The following is a 15414-nucleotide window of genomic DNA, read 5'->3' on the forward strand; positions in this document are numbered from 1 at the left end:
AAATACATAAACAAACATAAATGGAGGTGGTGCTGAGTGCTATGGACCAAACAGAGTAGGACGCAGGAGACAGGGAGTGCCCAGGTACAGCGGGGGGCACTGGGGGGGATGGGTCAGGGATGGATTCTCAGAAAAGATGACATCTGAGCAAAGATGTGACAAGGTGACAGACTGGGCCATGCAGACAGTCCAGGCATAGGGGTCAGGGACATGAAGGCCCTGAGAAGGAAGCCAGCTGTGCAGGTTCAAGGGCCCGCCAGGAGGTAGGAGTGCTGCAGGGGAGCGAAGGGAGAAAGAGGGTGAGCAGGAGGAACGCAGGGAGCCATAGAGAGTTCCAAGCAGAAGAGAGAGTGGTCTTATTTATTTGGAGCAGGGATCCCTGGCAGGGGCTGGAGAATAGGGCTGAGGATCCAGGCAGGAGATTCAGTGGTTCAGACTACTTTCACTGGGCTGGGAGAAGTGGCTAGATTCTGAAATATTGTGAAGCTGGAACCAACAAAACCCACTGATGGAAGAGATGAAGGTGAGGCAGGAAGAGGGGCCCAGAGCTTCTGGCCAAGCAGCTGGACAGGTGGCAGTGAGGGCCGGCTGTGAGGTGTAGGCTGCAGGGGAAGGTGGGAGCCCTGCTGACCATGAGAGTTTGAGGGTGAAGAGGCAGCCGAGGACATGCCTTGGAGTTCACACAAGGGGTCTGAGTGGGAATACTAACTTGAGAATGGTCAGATGGCTGAGGCCACCCAGGGGAGAGATCACATGGAAAGGAGGCCAAGGACCAGCTCCTGGGAGATTCCAGGGATAAGTTGGGGAGAGGAGAAGCCAGTGAAGGAGAGAGAGGATGCATAAGGGAGGTGGGGAGCCACAGAGGCTCAGAAACCGTCCCCGGGCCACAGAGGCCACCAACTCAGAAACCAGCCCAGGGCCACAGAGGCCACCAACTCAGAAACCGCCCCAGGGCCACAGAGGCCACCAACTCAGAAACCACCCCAGGGCCACAGAGGCCACCAACTCAGAAACAGCCCCAGGGCCACAGAGGCCACCAACTCAGAAACCACCCCTGGGGCCACAGAGGCCACCAACTCAGAAACCACCCCCAGGCCACAGTGGCCACAGAGGCCACCAACTCAGAAACCACCCCAGGGCCACAGTGGCCACAGAGGCCACCAACTCAGAAACCACCCCAAGGCCAGCGCTAAGCCAGTGTGGAAGGCTGACCCATTTACCCCCTCCTGGTGCTCCACCTTGTGGCGGCGGTCAGGTGCACTAGTCCTCTGCTTATCCATCCATTCCACACACATAACTCTGTGCTAGGCTCCTGTGACCAAGTGGGTGTGTCGGCCCCAGCCCTGGCCCTCAAGGACAGGCAGGTGGAGGCTTGGGGGCTCTGGCCAGAGAACTGCCTGCTGTGGTCTGGACCATCAGAGCCACTTCTCAGGAGTGGTGACATTCACGCTGAGTCTACAAGGATGACTAGAGGACCAGGTGGAGAGGTGGAGGCCAAGGCCCTGGGGAAAGAGACCCTCCCAAACTCACAGGTGAACCAAACAGTGTCCAGCCTAGGCAGACCTGGGGATGGCTGGGAATGGGGAGGAGGGAAAGGGACAGTTCTGGGCCAGTGGTTTCCAAGGAAGGCTTGGCTGGGCAAGATAAAGATTTCTGATTTATAGGCTGGACTTACAGAGGGAGACCGTTCCCAGGACCCCAGAAATGTCCATAACCCAAGGAGCCTCCCACAGCCTGGAAGAATTATGGTAATAAAAACAGCAGCACCATGAGCGGAGGCTCACCAGGGTCAGGTGGTTTACAGGACATCGTTCTGCAAGCCCCATTTCTCAGAGGAGGAAATCAGCCTCCCAGTAGTGCTGTGACTGGACCAGATTCACACAGACAGCCATGTGGCAGATCAAGAACGGAAGCCAGAGTGCCCGACCCAGAGCTGTACCCTTGCCCCATCATTCAGGCACTGCTGCAGCACCACTTCATGGGGTGCTCAGAGCTGGGGGCTGCCTCCTTCACATCTTCTTGCAGCCTGGCCCACCTGAAACACTTTTCCCTGTGCCCAAGACAGTCTTCAAAGTACAGAACACAAAAGGCAAATGGTAAACACAGGGGAGTCCCTGGCACAGGTTACACCCAATATGTCCCACTTTGATTTACATACCTCCAGTGATGGGGAGCTTACTACCTCTGCAGGTTGCCTCAGTGTAACATTGGTTGAATCATAACAATGATGTCACAAGAGTAGCAACTTCTTTAAATGGACTAATTCATTTAATCCCCACAATGACTCTTTGAGGTAGGTGCTGTTATCTCATTCACAGATGAAGAAACTGAGGCTCAGAGAGTTTAACCAACTGGTTTAAGGTCTTATGATTAGAAATCGAAAGAGCCAGGATTTCAGCACAGGCAGGCAGGCTGGCTGCAGAGGCCACACTCTTGATCCTAGCATGAGCCTTCTATCTCACCTGCCTGGGTTAATAAACAAGTGCAGAGCAAACAAATGAACTGCAGGAGAGCCCAGTGGACATTTGTGGACGTACAAATGACGGAAAGAACGCGCAGCAGGTGCTAACACGACGGGATGAACACGTGTGCGAGGGGCATGGAAGGATGAAGAAGAGGCGCTGATGGGTTTGTACAGGATGAACAAGGAGGGAAAGAAATAAAGGAATGCGTGTGAGCTCATCAATTTTGCTGAATGGAATGCGCCCTTGCTCTTTCATTCCCAGAACCCACTTTGCAGCTGCCTGGGGATCCCTTTTAGCATGAGGTCTTATCTCCAGGCAGCCAGACGAGCCTGTGTACTCAGGCACCGCGAGAGGGCAGGGCATCACGGGAGGGGTGCTCGTGGGCCCTAGTGGGATCCGCCTTCCCAGACATACACACATGGACCCAACCCAGACAGGAAGAGCTGGCCGGCTGCTGGCAAGCGTGGTCAGGAGGTGCATGTTGTCCCGAGGGCTAGAGGCCTAGGGCAAACATGTCTGCAGCAGGCGTTCAGCCCAGCACCATGGGCCCATGTGCCCAGCGGTGAAAGGCGAGGAAGGAGGGGGTATGTCCAGGCTGGACATGGTCCCCAAGCACAGAGAAGACAAACGGGGCTCTGGTCACATGCCCTGAATGCACTATGTTCTGATCCTACTTCTATACCTTTATTCGAGCTGTTCCTTCCACCCCGCATGCCCTTCCTGATTTCCAAATGCTAACCCGATGCCACCAGCTGGAATGACCTCGCCCTCTGTGTGTGTCTCTGTGATGGCATTTATCACAGTCTGCCCTGAGTCCCAGCTACTTTGGGTCTATCTCCGTTTGGGACCACAAACTGGAGGACGACAAGGGCTTACAGTCCTCTATGAAAACATCAGAGGCTGCAGACATGTACGCAGAGCACTACCAGAGCCACAGCGCCAGGCACACATGGGGCCTAAGAGAGGGGAAGGAAGAGGCATCACTGAGCACCGACCCAGGCGATGTGCAGGCCAGGTGCCGGGTATGAGCCCTCACCCTGTCCTCTGGCCCCGTGGTCAGAGGGGAGGAAAGGGAGGCTCAGAGAGGAGAGTTCCACTGCTCAAGGTCACATAGCAAAGGAACGCCAAGCTGGTGTGTGAGGCGGGCTCTGCTGGACCCCAGCCTCCATCCACCAGCCTCTGTGGGGCACCTTGGGGAAGGCACGTGAGCCGCATGCTCACGGTGCCCGGGCTCTGTGCTACCCCGCACACATCACACAATCGTCAAAAGAGGATCAACAGCCTCCTTATTACAGATGAGAAAACCACGGCTGGGGGAGGACAAGTCATTCATCTAAGGCTACGGAGCTTCTGGGGGGTTCTGCTTGGCTAGGCCTCCTGCCTCCACACCCCACACATGCTATCCTGCTCCCAGCGTGTCTGACCCCCTCATTTTCCTGCAGCCCTGGTGGGGTCCATGATCCACCAGGCCACACATCCAGTTCCCTGACACATAGACATGTCCCTGGGGAAAGCAGCCTCCGGGCGGAGCTGGCAGCCAAGCGGGACAAGACGCCAAGACACAAGGGCACGACATGGGGCACGGGGATGCCGGCTGTGCTGAGAGCTCACATGCAAAGGGCAGACCCTTTGGCATGTGGCCAGTGTGGCGAGCTTGGCGTGGAGCAGAGCGGAGAGCTGTGACGGCGGGCGGCAGGCGGGGCCCTGGCTTACCCACGCACTTCCTGTGCGCATTGAGGATATAGCCATCGGCACAGAGCACTGTGTGGTTGACACAGTAGAAGGATCCCAGGGTGTTCACACAGAACTGTCGCCGGCTACAATCGTGAGCACCCATCAGGCACTCGTCTTGGTCTAGTGGCAGCCGCAGGAGGAAAAACAGAAGGACTGTTAGAGGGACATGGGCTGCCACAGAGCATCCAGCGACAGGAGAATGAGACCCAGCAAGGGGCGGGGGCCTGCCTGGGGCCTCCCCACCTGACTGTGTGTAGCTGGGCCTTGGGCCCAAGTCTGAGTGTGCAGAGCTGGTCCCCACTGCTCCAGTAAGGACGGTGGCGAGGTGAGACTCAGAGAGGGTGGTGGCTGCCCACAGTCACAGTGGGGACAGGACCAGAGGCTGCCTCCTGTACGCACTCAATACTTCCCACATCCACAGGCGCCAAGAGAACCATGCCACCGAGAGCCTGCAAAGTCCAGTACTTAGGGGACCAGGCCAGCCACATAAACCAGGGAAGGGCCCACAGAGGCTCCAGGACACTGACTGTCTGTGCTCCATCCAAAAGGGGACAGAGTGGTGGGTCCCTTGTATGCAGATTTCACAAAGTTTCAAGAGAAACCTGAAATCTGGAAGTGTTTTAATCATTCTTGTGCTCAACATGTTTGGAACTCACTTATTTCCAATGCAGCAGAGTTGAGCAGCGCTCCTCCACAGAGCAGGTGCCCCTCTGAATGCCCATTGCAACCTGGACCCCAGCTTTCACTACCAGGGCTTCAAGAGGAGGGAGGGGGTCCTGGGGATGAGCAGACATGGGCTAGGCTGCATGACCAGCACAGGCAGAGGGGCCTCACAGGGCTGGGCCCAAAGGAGGCCTGCCCCAGAAAAGATGCAGCTCTTACATCTTCAGGACCCTGGGAGATGGGGAGCGGGGCCCAGAGAACCCAGCACCACCTGGACCTGAGAGCTGTCCCCAGCATCGGAGAGGAAGGCCTGCCGGTCACTGCCACGTCATGTACCCTGGGCAAGTCTACTGTCCTCTCTGGGCTCGTAGGACGGTGTTTGTCCACATCAGAACACAGTCTCGGCTGGGGATGGACACGGGCTTTCAGCTTCTGGGAGAGATGTGGATATTCACCCAGGCAGACTTGACTCTGTTCTCCCCCAGACACCCACCAGGGTCTCATCTCTGAGCCAGAACTGCCATGCTTCCTAGACTCTGCATACTCCATTTCTGTCCTGCCTCCAGGCAGGAGGTGGAGTCTTGAGACCTCTCAACCTGGTTCTTCAGAAGCCATTCACTGTGGGAACCAACCCAGCAGGTGCTGGATCCAATGGCCTCATTTTACAGTGGGGTGTCCTGGCCCACAGAGGCCCCACAGAGACAAGACCCAGACCTAGGCGGGGCCACGGGGGTGGAAGGAATGTGATCCTTGGACAGCTAATCATCACCAATGTCCTTCATTTGGGAACAGATTCAGCCAGGCATTCCTGCTGTCCAGCCTCCCTCCCACTCCCCATCAGGGACACTTCCGGCTGCCCTTAAAACAACCAGCATTGCTTCCCCTTCCCCCTCTCCACCTAGGCCTGGACATGGCTGCACAGACCAGGGCAACCTTCAAGGGCAAGGTGAGTGGAGGTGGTGTCCATGGACCAGCAGCATCCATATCACCTCGTTAGAAGCACAAATTCTCAGGCCCAACCACCCAGACCTATTGGCTCGATCTTTGGGGATTCGGTAGAATCTCAGGACTGCCTGTTTGACCCAGGCTTCCAGGGACTCAGGTGCACACTCAGCGGGAGAAGCACTGCTCCAGGAAATGCGGAGCAACACCACGCGAGGAGCCCGGGCCCTGTTCCTCTGCAGCCACGCTGCGGGCCCACCCTGGAGTGCACGTATACACCACATGTACAGTGAGAGGGAGTGACTGTTTAACCTGCTCCACTGGGGGTGCTCATCATAGCAGCCAAGACTTTTCCTGTACAAACTCAGCAAGTTTTAAGTCCCAGCCACCCCCACCTGGAGGCCCCCATTACAGGTCAACTCAGGTTTGCACAGGTAGGAGAGCACCCCAAGGCACTCACCTTCACAGGACACGCCATCCGCCATGATGGCATAGCCGGGAAAACAGGAACATATGGCTGAGCCCCCAACAGTGCTGCACACCTGCTTGCAGGGTCCGTTGTCTGGAGGAAACCACACAGAAATCAGAGACCACCAGGCCCTGGCCTTGGTCCACTCTGGCTCATTCCCTATCCCTGGCTCTAACCTACTAGTGAGACACAGAAACAAGGCCCCTGGGAGGCAGGAAGGCTGGGAGACAAGGAACCCCACTCCTGGTCTTTTTCACTGGTTCATCCATTAAGTCTGCTCCAACACCGTCTGGCATCGGGGACGATGTTCTGGATCTACCTCCCCCACCACTGGGATCCCAGCCCATGCCTTGAGTGACAGCAAGAACAGTGAGGAGATGGAGGAGTAGAGAGAAGGAGGAAGAGAAAGGGAAGGGGGCAGGGAAAAAAGCAGGGGAAGGGAATTAGAAGAAGAACAACAAAGAAGAGGACTCTCTATGCAACGCTGAACACAGCCTCCACAATAGGTCGGCAAACCAGGATTTGACTACCTCAACGTTACAAGAATGGAGACAAAAAGCAGCTAACTGGCTTGTTTGGGGTCACACACCAGGCCCTAGGCTGCCCCCACACCACATCTCCCCAGTGACTTCCTCAGCTCCTCACTCAGCCCCGGGTAAGCCCATCATCCCCAAAACAGAAGCACACCCTTTGGAGGGGCCATCTTGCACATACCCTGCACCAGACAGCTCACCACCTGCAAGCAGCCCAGACCCACCCCCTGGACCCTGGACCCTGGGCCCTGTCCTGAAGACACCACCCCCACTGCTTACCTTTGCAGGTATTGGGCTGCGGCAGTGGCAGTGGGATGGTGTTAGAGGCCACCTGGGAAAATTCTGACTTCAGTGCAGGCTCCTGTGGGGCTTCCGGCTGTGGAGGGTGACCCTCTGTCATGGGTAGAGCAGAGCGGGGGTTGCGGGGAGGTCTCAGGTCTTGAGCCAGGCCTCAGGCACTTCCAGGCACCTGCCCTTCTCACGCAGGGCACTGACATTTAATCCCCACCCCCATTTCACAGGAGAGGAAAATGAAGTTTGGAGTGTGCATATACCTTGGGAAAGATCAGTCTCAGCTACTGGGGGCAGAGGGGGTAGAAGGAAAGGAGGCAAGGAAGAAGAGAGGGGGGAAAGGAAAAAAAGTGTCTGGATTAAAAACCAATCAATTCTGGGACCAGTGGCTGGGAGGAAATCCCTCAGGATTACCATGGGCCCAGCATTGGGGAGATAGCTGGGTTTTGGTGAGAGCCTCTGTGGCCTGAGCCTGTCCCTGAGCTCGAATATGGGACAAGGTGCTGGGGCCGGGTCCCTGCAGATGGAGCCCCAGGAAGAAAGCTTCTATCTTTCCTGCCTCACAAATCCCCCATCACTGGAAGCCTCAGGCTTCTGTGGGTTCCAACGTGTGGGGTAGCAGGAAGTGAAGGACCCCACAGTGTGCACCCCAGGAATGCCACACCCCCTGGCAAGATCAGCCCTTCCCATAGCCCCTGCCCTGGCCATCAGGGCCCTTACCTGGGCGGCAAGTGCGGCCATCGTCCTGCAGTGAGAAGCCAGGAAAGCAGGCACAGTGGTAAGAGCCCACAGTATTGATGCAAAGGTGCTGGCACAGCTCTCCCGGGAGAAGAAGGCACTCATCCTGGTCATCACCCGGCAAGCTGTTGGGCAGCTCGGCCTCTGTGCCCAGTGACAGGGCCTCTCGACCCACCATCTCCGCCTCTGAAACTAGGACAGGGGTTAGAGCTCAAGACAGAGCCAGCTTGGTCAGAGTAGGTGGCTGAGACCATCAACTTTGGGAAACTAGTGCAGGTCCTCATCAAGACCTCTGTGTGCCCAGCAGACAGCAAGGATGGATGAAGCAGGATGGATGGGTGGGTGGGTGGGTAGATGGGTGGATAGATGGGAGGGTGGGCAGGTAAATAGATAGATGGATGGCTATAGATGGATGGGTAGATGGATGGGTGGGTGAATGATGGGTGGGGGGTGGGGGGGTGGATGAATGGATGGATGGATGGATGGATGGATGGATGGGTAGATGGATGGGTGGGTGGATGGGTGGGTGGATGGGTGGGTGAATGAACGGGTGGGTGGATGGATTGGTGGGTGGATGGGTGGATGGGCGGATGGGTGGGTGGATGGATGGGTGGGTGGGTGACTGGATGGGTGGATGAATGAAGGAGGATGGATGGATAGATGGATGGGTAGATGGAAGGATGGGTGGATAGATGGATACATGGGTGGACGGATGAATGAGTATTTGGCTGAATGGATGGATGGGTGGGTGGATGGATAGATGGATGGGTAGATGAATGGATGAGTAGATGGATAGATGGATGGGTGAGTGGATGGATGGGTGGATGAGTGAATGGAAGGATGGGTAGGTGGATGGATATGTGAGTGGATGGATGAATGGGTGTGGGGCTGAATAGATGGATGAGTAGATGAATGGGTAGACGAAAGAGTGGATGAGTGGATGGGTAGATGGACGGGTGGACAGACAGACGAACGGATGGATGGACTGGTAGGTGGATGGATGGATGGATGGATGGATGGATGGATAGATGGATGGATGGGCAAATGAATGAACAGACCTCAAGCAGTAAGAATGAACCCATCAGAGCCAGGTCCAAGTCTTCCTCACTGAGTCCCCTACAATAGGACAGGGTCAGAAACACAAAGAAGCTCTCACTAAAGTGTTACAATGGATTCAGACTCCTGACCTCAGTGACATCAGGGAGGACCATCCTTAGCAGCAGAAAGGGGCTCCAAATCTGGGCTTCATTGGATCAGATGTGACCACTGACCTGGGCCTTCCCTAGCTGGGTCAACTTGGGCAGCACGAGGCCTCTCTGTGCCTCCAGCTTCTGGGATAAACCCATCTCCCAGGGTTGTGCTGGGGAGCAGGTGAGAGTGGAAAAGAAGGCTCCTGAGGCTGAGCTGCCTTGGGAAGCTCTTTGTATGACAAGTGTGGGGAAAGCATGCAGCCAGGACTTCAGGGGGAGGCCTACAGCCCCTCTAAGCTCTGTGCCAGCCCAGGGCCTCTGCCCTTCCCACCCCACCCAGGCAGCAGAGCCCATAGAGAGAGTAGCTACATGAAGTCACATCTGAGGAACGTGTTTCATATGGAGGGTGTTTACATTAAGCTGCAGCCCAATCAGTCCCAGCCGGTGCCTCCAGGCATGGCCATGATGGCTGGCGGTCTGGCCCTGCAGAGACTCAGCACTGCAGGCAGGCGGCGGACAGACCTGGACCCAGAGCTCCTCCTAGCACACCACAGGCTAGACAGTACCTCCAGGATTCAGGCTCAGCTCACCCTCATCAGCATCTTCCTCACAGGAGGAGGGAACATGGATCTCTGGCCAGGATCGTGCCTGGCTCTGTTGCCCACCTACTCCCTTCCACCCACCTGCCCTTTGACTTTTGAAGCCGGACTTCCTCCCAAACTCTACCTTCAGCCAGACTCTTCTGGGTACTAACCTGGCCTTCACACCAGTACTCAACCAGCCCCCTTAGAGCCAATCTCAGCAAGTAGCACTTCCTTGGACTGGACTTAACTCTCTGTACCCACAATGGATTGGCGAGGGTGGTTTGTACATCTGTTTTGGTTGATCTGCCCAGGCCTGGCCTGGTCCAACCCCCACACACTCACCCCTGCCTCACCCTGACGGGAGATCCAGTTATCTGTTCTCCCACCTGTACCACACAGGATATGAGCTCTTCCTGTAGGATCTCCTGAGCCCTGGCACCTGTGGACAGCAGGCATCTTAATCCCTATGCACAGACTTCTGCCATCTTGCATTATAGTGACAGAGATCTGGGTCGACTGGAACCAAGGCTGACTGGGTCTAAATAAAACTCAGGGCAGCAGGAAGGCTGGGGCAGAAATGGGAGTCATTAGAGCCAAAGTGTCCAGTAGTGGCTGTGCCAAAGACCCGGCATGTACCTGGGGCAAGATCCTGCCCTTCTCTGGGCCTCATCTTCCCCCTCTGAGCTACTGAAGCATGGCAATGGTAACAGCAACAGTGGTGGCAATGCTGGGTGCATCACTAGGCACTGCCAAAAGCCCTTGACAGGCATCCTATCATTCATCCTTGCACTGAACAAGGTAAAGAATACAAGACCATTTGACAGATGCCACAGTGAAGGCTCTGAGAAGGAGCCTTCCTTCTGTGTGACCTGCCCCAGCTAAGCAAAGGAACTAGGATTCCGACAAAGTCTGCCTGACTCCAGAGGCCAAGAGTTTAATCTTGATACCAGGACCTCATCTGTGGCTTTAATTCCCACTCCATGAAGTGCCCAGGACAAATCCACAGGGGCCCCAGATGACAGTCCATAGGAACAGCGAAAAAACTGGGCTGGTGGTTCTGGAACCCACCTGGACATCTGGTCCCCAATCAGTTGAGGCTGAACATGTGGACACCAACAAAGCAGGCCTGCCAGGACTCTCATGGCGCCAGCCCCAGGGCCACCAAGGCCCATGTACACAAAGGACACCTGCTGACTCACTGGGGCACCCTCATCAGGCTCCTGCAGACCCACCAGGCACAGAAGCTAATGGTCATGGGTCCAGGAGACAGCCCTGGCTAGGGGTCAGGGACTGGACATGGCAGCTGGAACAGTGGCCACAGCACAAGAAGGGAAGAAGAAGGGGGTGACACCAAGGACAACGAGGATGGATGCACGGATGGATGGGTGGATGGATGGATGGATGGATGGATGGATGGATGGATGGATAGATGGATGGATAAGCAGATGGATGAACAGACGGACGGGTGCGTGGGTGGGTGGATGGATGGATGGATAGATAGATGAATAGACGATCAGACAGATGGATAGATGGACAGATGGACAGATGAATGAATGAATGAATGGATGGGTAGGTAGATGGATAAACGGATGGATGGATGAGGGATGGATGGATGGATGGATGGATAAACGGATGGATGAGTGGATAGTGGATAGGTAGATAGATACATGGATGAATGGATGGATGGATAGATGGATGGGTGGGTGAGTGAATGTGTGGATGGGTGGGTAGGTGGGTGGGTGGGAGGGTGGGTGTGTGGATGGATGGATGGATGGATGGATAATCGGGTGGGTAGGTGGATGGATGGATGGATGGATGGATGGATGGATGGACAGATGATGGGATAGAGGATGAATCAGGAAGTGAATGAATGAATGGATGGAGAGATGGACAAGAGGATGGGAGGATGGGTGGGAGACAAGTGCAATGGATGGAAAAAGAGCAGACTGATAAGTGGGTAGGGAGGAAGATGTATAGACAAAGTAGATAGGGAGGAAGATGTATAGACAAAGAGAAGGGAGGGTGGTGAGTGGACACTGAAAGGGGGATGGGTGGCAGTTGGTGGTTAAGTTGGTGGAGGGGGTAGTCCACAGAAAACAATGAAATCACCATCCTCAGAACTCTGTTTACAGCAGAACTTGTGTCTCAAGCCACAGGTGATGATGGACCCAGGGTCCCCACAGAAGGCCAGAGGTCACCCAGCCTTTGCCCCATATGCCGCAGCCAGGGAAGGGCAGCACTCACCTCTCCGTGGTGCAGCTGCAGGCTCTGGAGGTCGGCGAACCTCAGGTACTATGAGAGGCTCTTCACCCTCACAGCAGGAGAGCATGACATGATTGCAGGGATAGCCCAGATTAGGATTGGACTCACACGACTGGCCCTCGGCCCGCACGCGGAGGCCCAGGCCACAGCAGTCACAGCATTGCTGCAGGGAGAGACAGTTATCACTGCCCAATCTCTGGCCCCAGCCTGGAGCTAGGCTCAGGGGAGGGACTGATAAATGGTGGTGAATTCACCATTATCTTATCTCCTCTGCCAGACTATGCGCTCTCCCAGGGCAGAGGGGTCCTCTGCCTCTGTTTCGTAAGTCTGGCACGGGTAGGACTAATATAAGTCTTTTGAAACAGATAACAAATAAATGGCCTTTTGTGGAAGGAACTATAACCCCCCAGCCACACTCACTATCCCCTCATGTTTACTAGCAAACCCCAATTCTATTCAAGTCAGTTAAAAGATGGCATTTCCCAGGGGCCTTTGCAGTTAGAGATAGATTCACTCAGCGGAGCCTTCAGGAGGGCTTTAAACTGGGGATGACTCTACTTGAATCAAGTATATCGTTTTTGCTCCCCCTCTTTCTCCTTCTTGGAGCACATATGTGATGGCTGGAGCTTTAGCAGCCAACTTGGGCCATGAAGTGACCCTGAAGATGGAAGCTACAAGTTAAAGATAATTAAACATAAAAATAGAAGACTAGGTTCCTAAAGATGTAGATCTACCCCAGCCCAGGCTGCTTTTCTTCAAAAATAAATTGGTTTTATTTATTTTAAAATACAGTGGTATTTTGGTTACAATAACAGCACCAATTATTCAGTCTTTTCTGTGTTCACTGTCTTTGCAATGTGATATTGCAGCTGCTTCTATTAAGAGAAAGTGTGTATTTCCCAACCGTTTGGTTGTGCCTTCTGTCTTGCTTTGGCCAATAGAATGAGATACACATGATGGTGTGCCAGTTCTTAGCCTAGGCCTCAAAAGACCTTGAATGCTTATTTTCTTGGAACTCTGCATATCCACTAACTGAACAGGCCCATGCTAGCCTGCTGGGGATTGAGACAACTGCAGGGAGCAGAAACAAGTCATCCCAGCCGAGGCCATCCTAGGTCATCTAGCTCCAGTGGAGCCGTCAGCTGACAGCAGCCACATAAGCAAGCACCCACCCCTGCCCCCAGGATCAGCTGAGCATGGCTCAGGTTAGCAGAAGTACTCAGCTGACCGCTAATTCATACATTAAGCCAGCAACAGGCCACTAGGCTTTAGATGGTATGTTACCCAGCAACAGCTAACCGATACTCTATTTTTGCATCTCTCAATGTCGAACACTTCCCACTAATGAAGGCCCATCACATACCTAACACTTAGTTTGCATTATCTCTGATCCCCACAACCACCCAAAAAGACATGGATTATTATCCTCATTTTACAGATAGAAAAGCTGAGGTTCAGAAAAGAGAACTGGCCGGGCACAGTGGCTCATGCCTGTAATCCCAGCACTTTGGGAGGCCAAGGTGGGTGGATCACGAGGTCAGGAGATTGAGACCATTCTGGCTAACACGGTGAAACCCCACCTCTACTAAAAATACAAAATTTAGCCGTAGTGGCGGGCGCCTGTAGTCCTACCTACTCGGGAGGCTGAGGCAGGAGAATGGCATGAACCTGGAAGGCAGAGCTTGCAGTGAGCCGAGATGGCGCCACTGCACTCCAGCCTGGGTGACAGAGCGAGACTCCGTCTCGAAAGAAAGAAAGAAAACAAAGAAAACAAAGAAAAGAAGGGAGGAAGGGAGGAAGGGAGGAAGGGAGGAGGGAGGGGAGGGAGAGAAGGGAAGGAAGGGAAGGAAGGAAGGAAAGGAAGGGAAGGAAGGGAAGGAAGGAAAGAAAGAAAAGAGAACTGGTCCAGGGTCAAACATAAAGACGGAAAAGGGGATTCTAAACGTTTCTAGACCCTGTCAACAGGGTCCTCTCACGAATACTAGTTGTTTTAAGGAAAAAATTGACCCCAAGATGACCAAAATTGAAGTCAAAATCCTCTCCCAAATGCCAGAACCATCCAGCGGTCTCTGTCACCATCACCCAGGCTTGAGACCTTGGGCTTCTTCAATTCCTTCCCCCGCTCCTCAGTCAGGATGAGGTCCCTTCTGGAAAGTTTCCTGAAACTGTGCCACTGTCCTAGTTTGCCCTCATCTCTGCTGTAGACAGCCAGCTATCCATCCCAATGTCTGTTTCCCTTCTTTCTCATGTTCAGTGGGGCACCTGACCTCCCAGAATAAAGACACTACATTCCCTAGTCTTCCTCGCAGCTAGATGTAGCCAGGAGATGAAACTCCAGCCAATGAAATCTAAGCAGAACTACAGTCCGCCCTCAAAAAAGGGAGTACTTCTTCTGCTCATGTTCACAGCAGCATTATTATTCGCAATAGCCAAAAGGTGGAAGCAACCCAAGTATCCATCGATGAATGGACAGATACAGAAAATGTGGTCTGTCCACACAATGGAATATTATTCCACCTCAAAAAGGAAGGAAACACTTATATTTGCTACATATGGCATGGATGAACCTTGAAGACATTATGCTAAGTGAAATAAGCCAGACACAAAAGATCAAACACTGTATAATTCCACTTACATGAGTTCCCTAGAGGAGTCAAACCCACAGAGACAGAAAGAGGAATGGTGGTTACCAGGAGCTACAGGGAGAGGGAATGGGAGTTAGTGTTTAATGGGAACAGTTTCAGCTTGAGAAGATAAGAAAGTTCCTTGGATGCTTGGTGGTGATGGTTGCACAACAATGTGAATGTGCTTCATGCCACTGAGCTGTGCGCTTAAAAATGGTTAAGACGATCAATTTTACATCATGTGTATTTCACCATGATCAAAAATAATTTAAGCTGGATGCAGTGCCTCATGCCTGTAATCCCAGCACTTTGGGAGGCCAAGGTGGGTGGATCACTTGAGGTCAGTAGTTCGAGACCAACCTGGCCAATGTGGTGAAACCCCATCTCTAGTAAAAATACAAAACCAAGCATGGTGGCATATGCCTATAATCCCAGCTACTTGGGAGGCTGAGGCAGGAGAATTGCTTGAACCCGGGAGGTGGAGTTGCAGTGAGCCGAGATCGTACCTCTGCATTCCAGCCTGGGTGACAGAGACTCTGTCTTAAAATAATAATAATTTAAAACAAGGGGGCTCTCCTGCCCCTTTCTGGAGTTCGTCCTGGACCAAGAGGTGGCAAATGAGAGCTGGCAGGGCAAGACCACTATGCCTGTGCCCCATTCCTCATGACCATGGAGCCGCTCACTCCTCTAACTCAGCCCTGCCTTCCTCCAGCCTGCAGCATATGAGAGAAAAACTAGTGGTCCAGGAAGTTTTCCATTACTTGTAGCCAAACTGACACCCTGTCCCCCAGTGGCCACCATGAGCCCTAGTACACAAACTGATCTCCTGCTGCAAATCCCTCCCACAGCTTTACAGACACTCTGCTTGAAGCCCAAAGCTCTCAGCATTTACTGTCCTTTATGTTCCAGCCTGAGGACT

At 53.9% G+C, this 15414-nt stretch overlaps 1 protein-coding gene across 2 annotated transcripts in view; it reads right to left on the reverse strand.

Annotated features, from left to right (window-relative positions):
- The window catches only part of FBLN2 (fibulin 2), a 93051-nt gene that overhangs the window by 12242 nt on the left and 65395 nt on the right, over positions 1-15414 (reverse strand). The window contains exons 5-9 of one of the 2 annotated variants that reach the window (XM_055259923.2): positions 11854-12034; positions 7818-8027; positions 7086-7199; positions 6265-6366; positions 4179-4319 (exon numbers count right to left, since the gene is read on the reverse strand). In XM_055259923.2, coding sequence (XP_055115898.2) covers positions 4179-4319; positions 6265-6366; positions 7086-7199; positions 7818-8027; positions 11854-12034 — 748 coding nt within the window. The remainder of the gene's footprint in view (positions 1-4178; positions 4320-6264; positions 6367-7085; positions 7200-7817; positions 8028-11853; positions 12035-15414) is intronic. The other variant, XM_055259925.2, reaches the window with a different exon arrangement.

Source organism: Symphalangus syndactylus, chromosome 21, assembly GCF_028878055.3.
Source record: "Symphalangus syndactylus isolate Jambi chromosome 21, NHGRI_mSymSyn1-v2.1_pri, whole genome shotgun sequence".
Taxonomy (NCBI): domain Eukaryota; kingdom Metazoa; phylum Chordata; class Mammalia; order Primates; family Hylobatidae; genus Symphalangus; species Symphalangus syndactylus.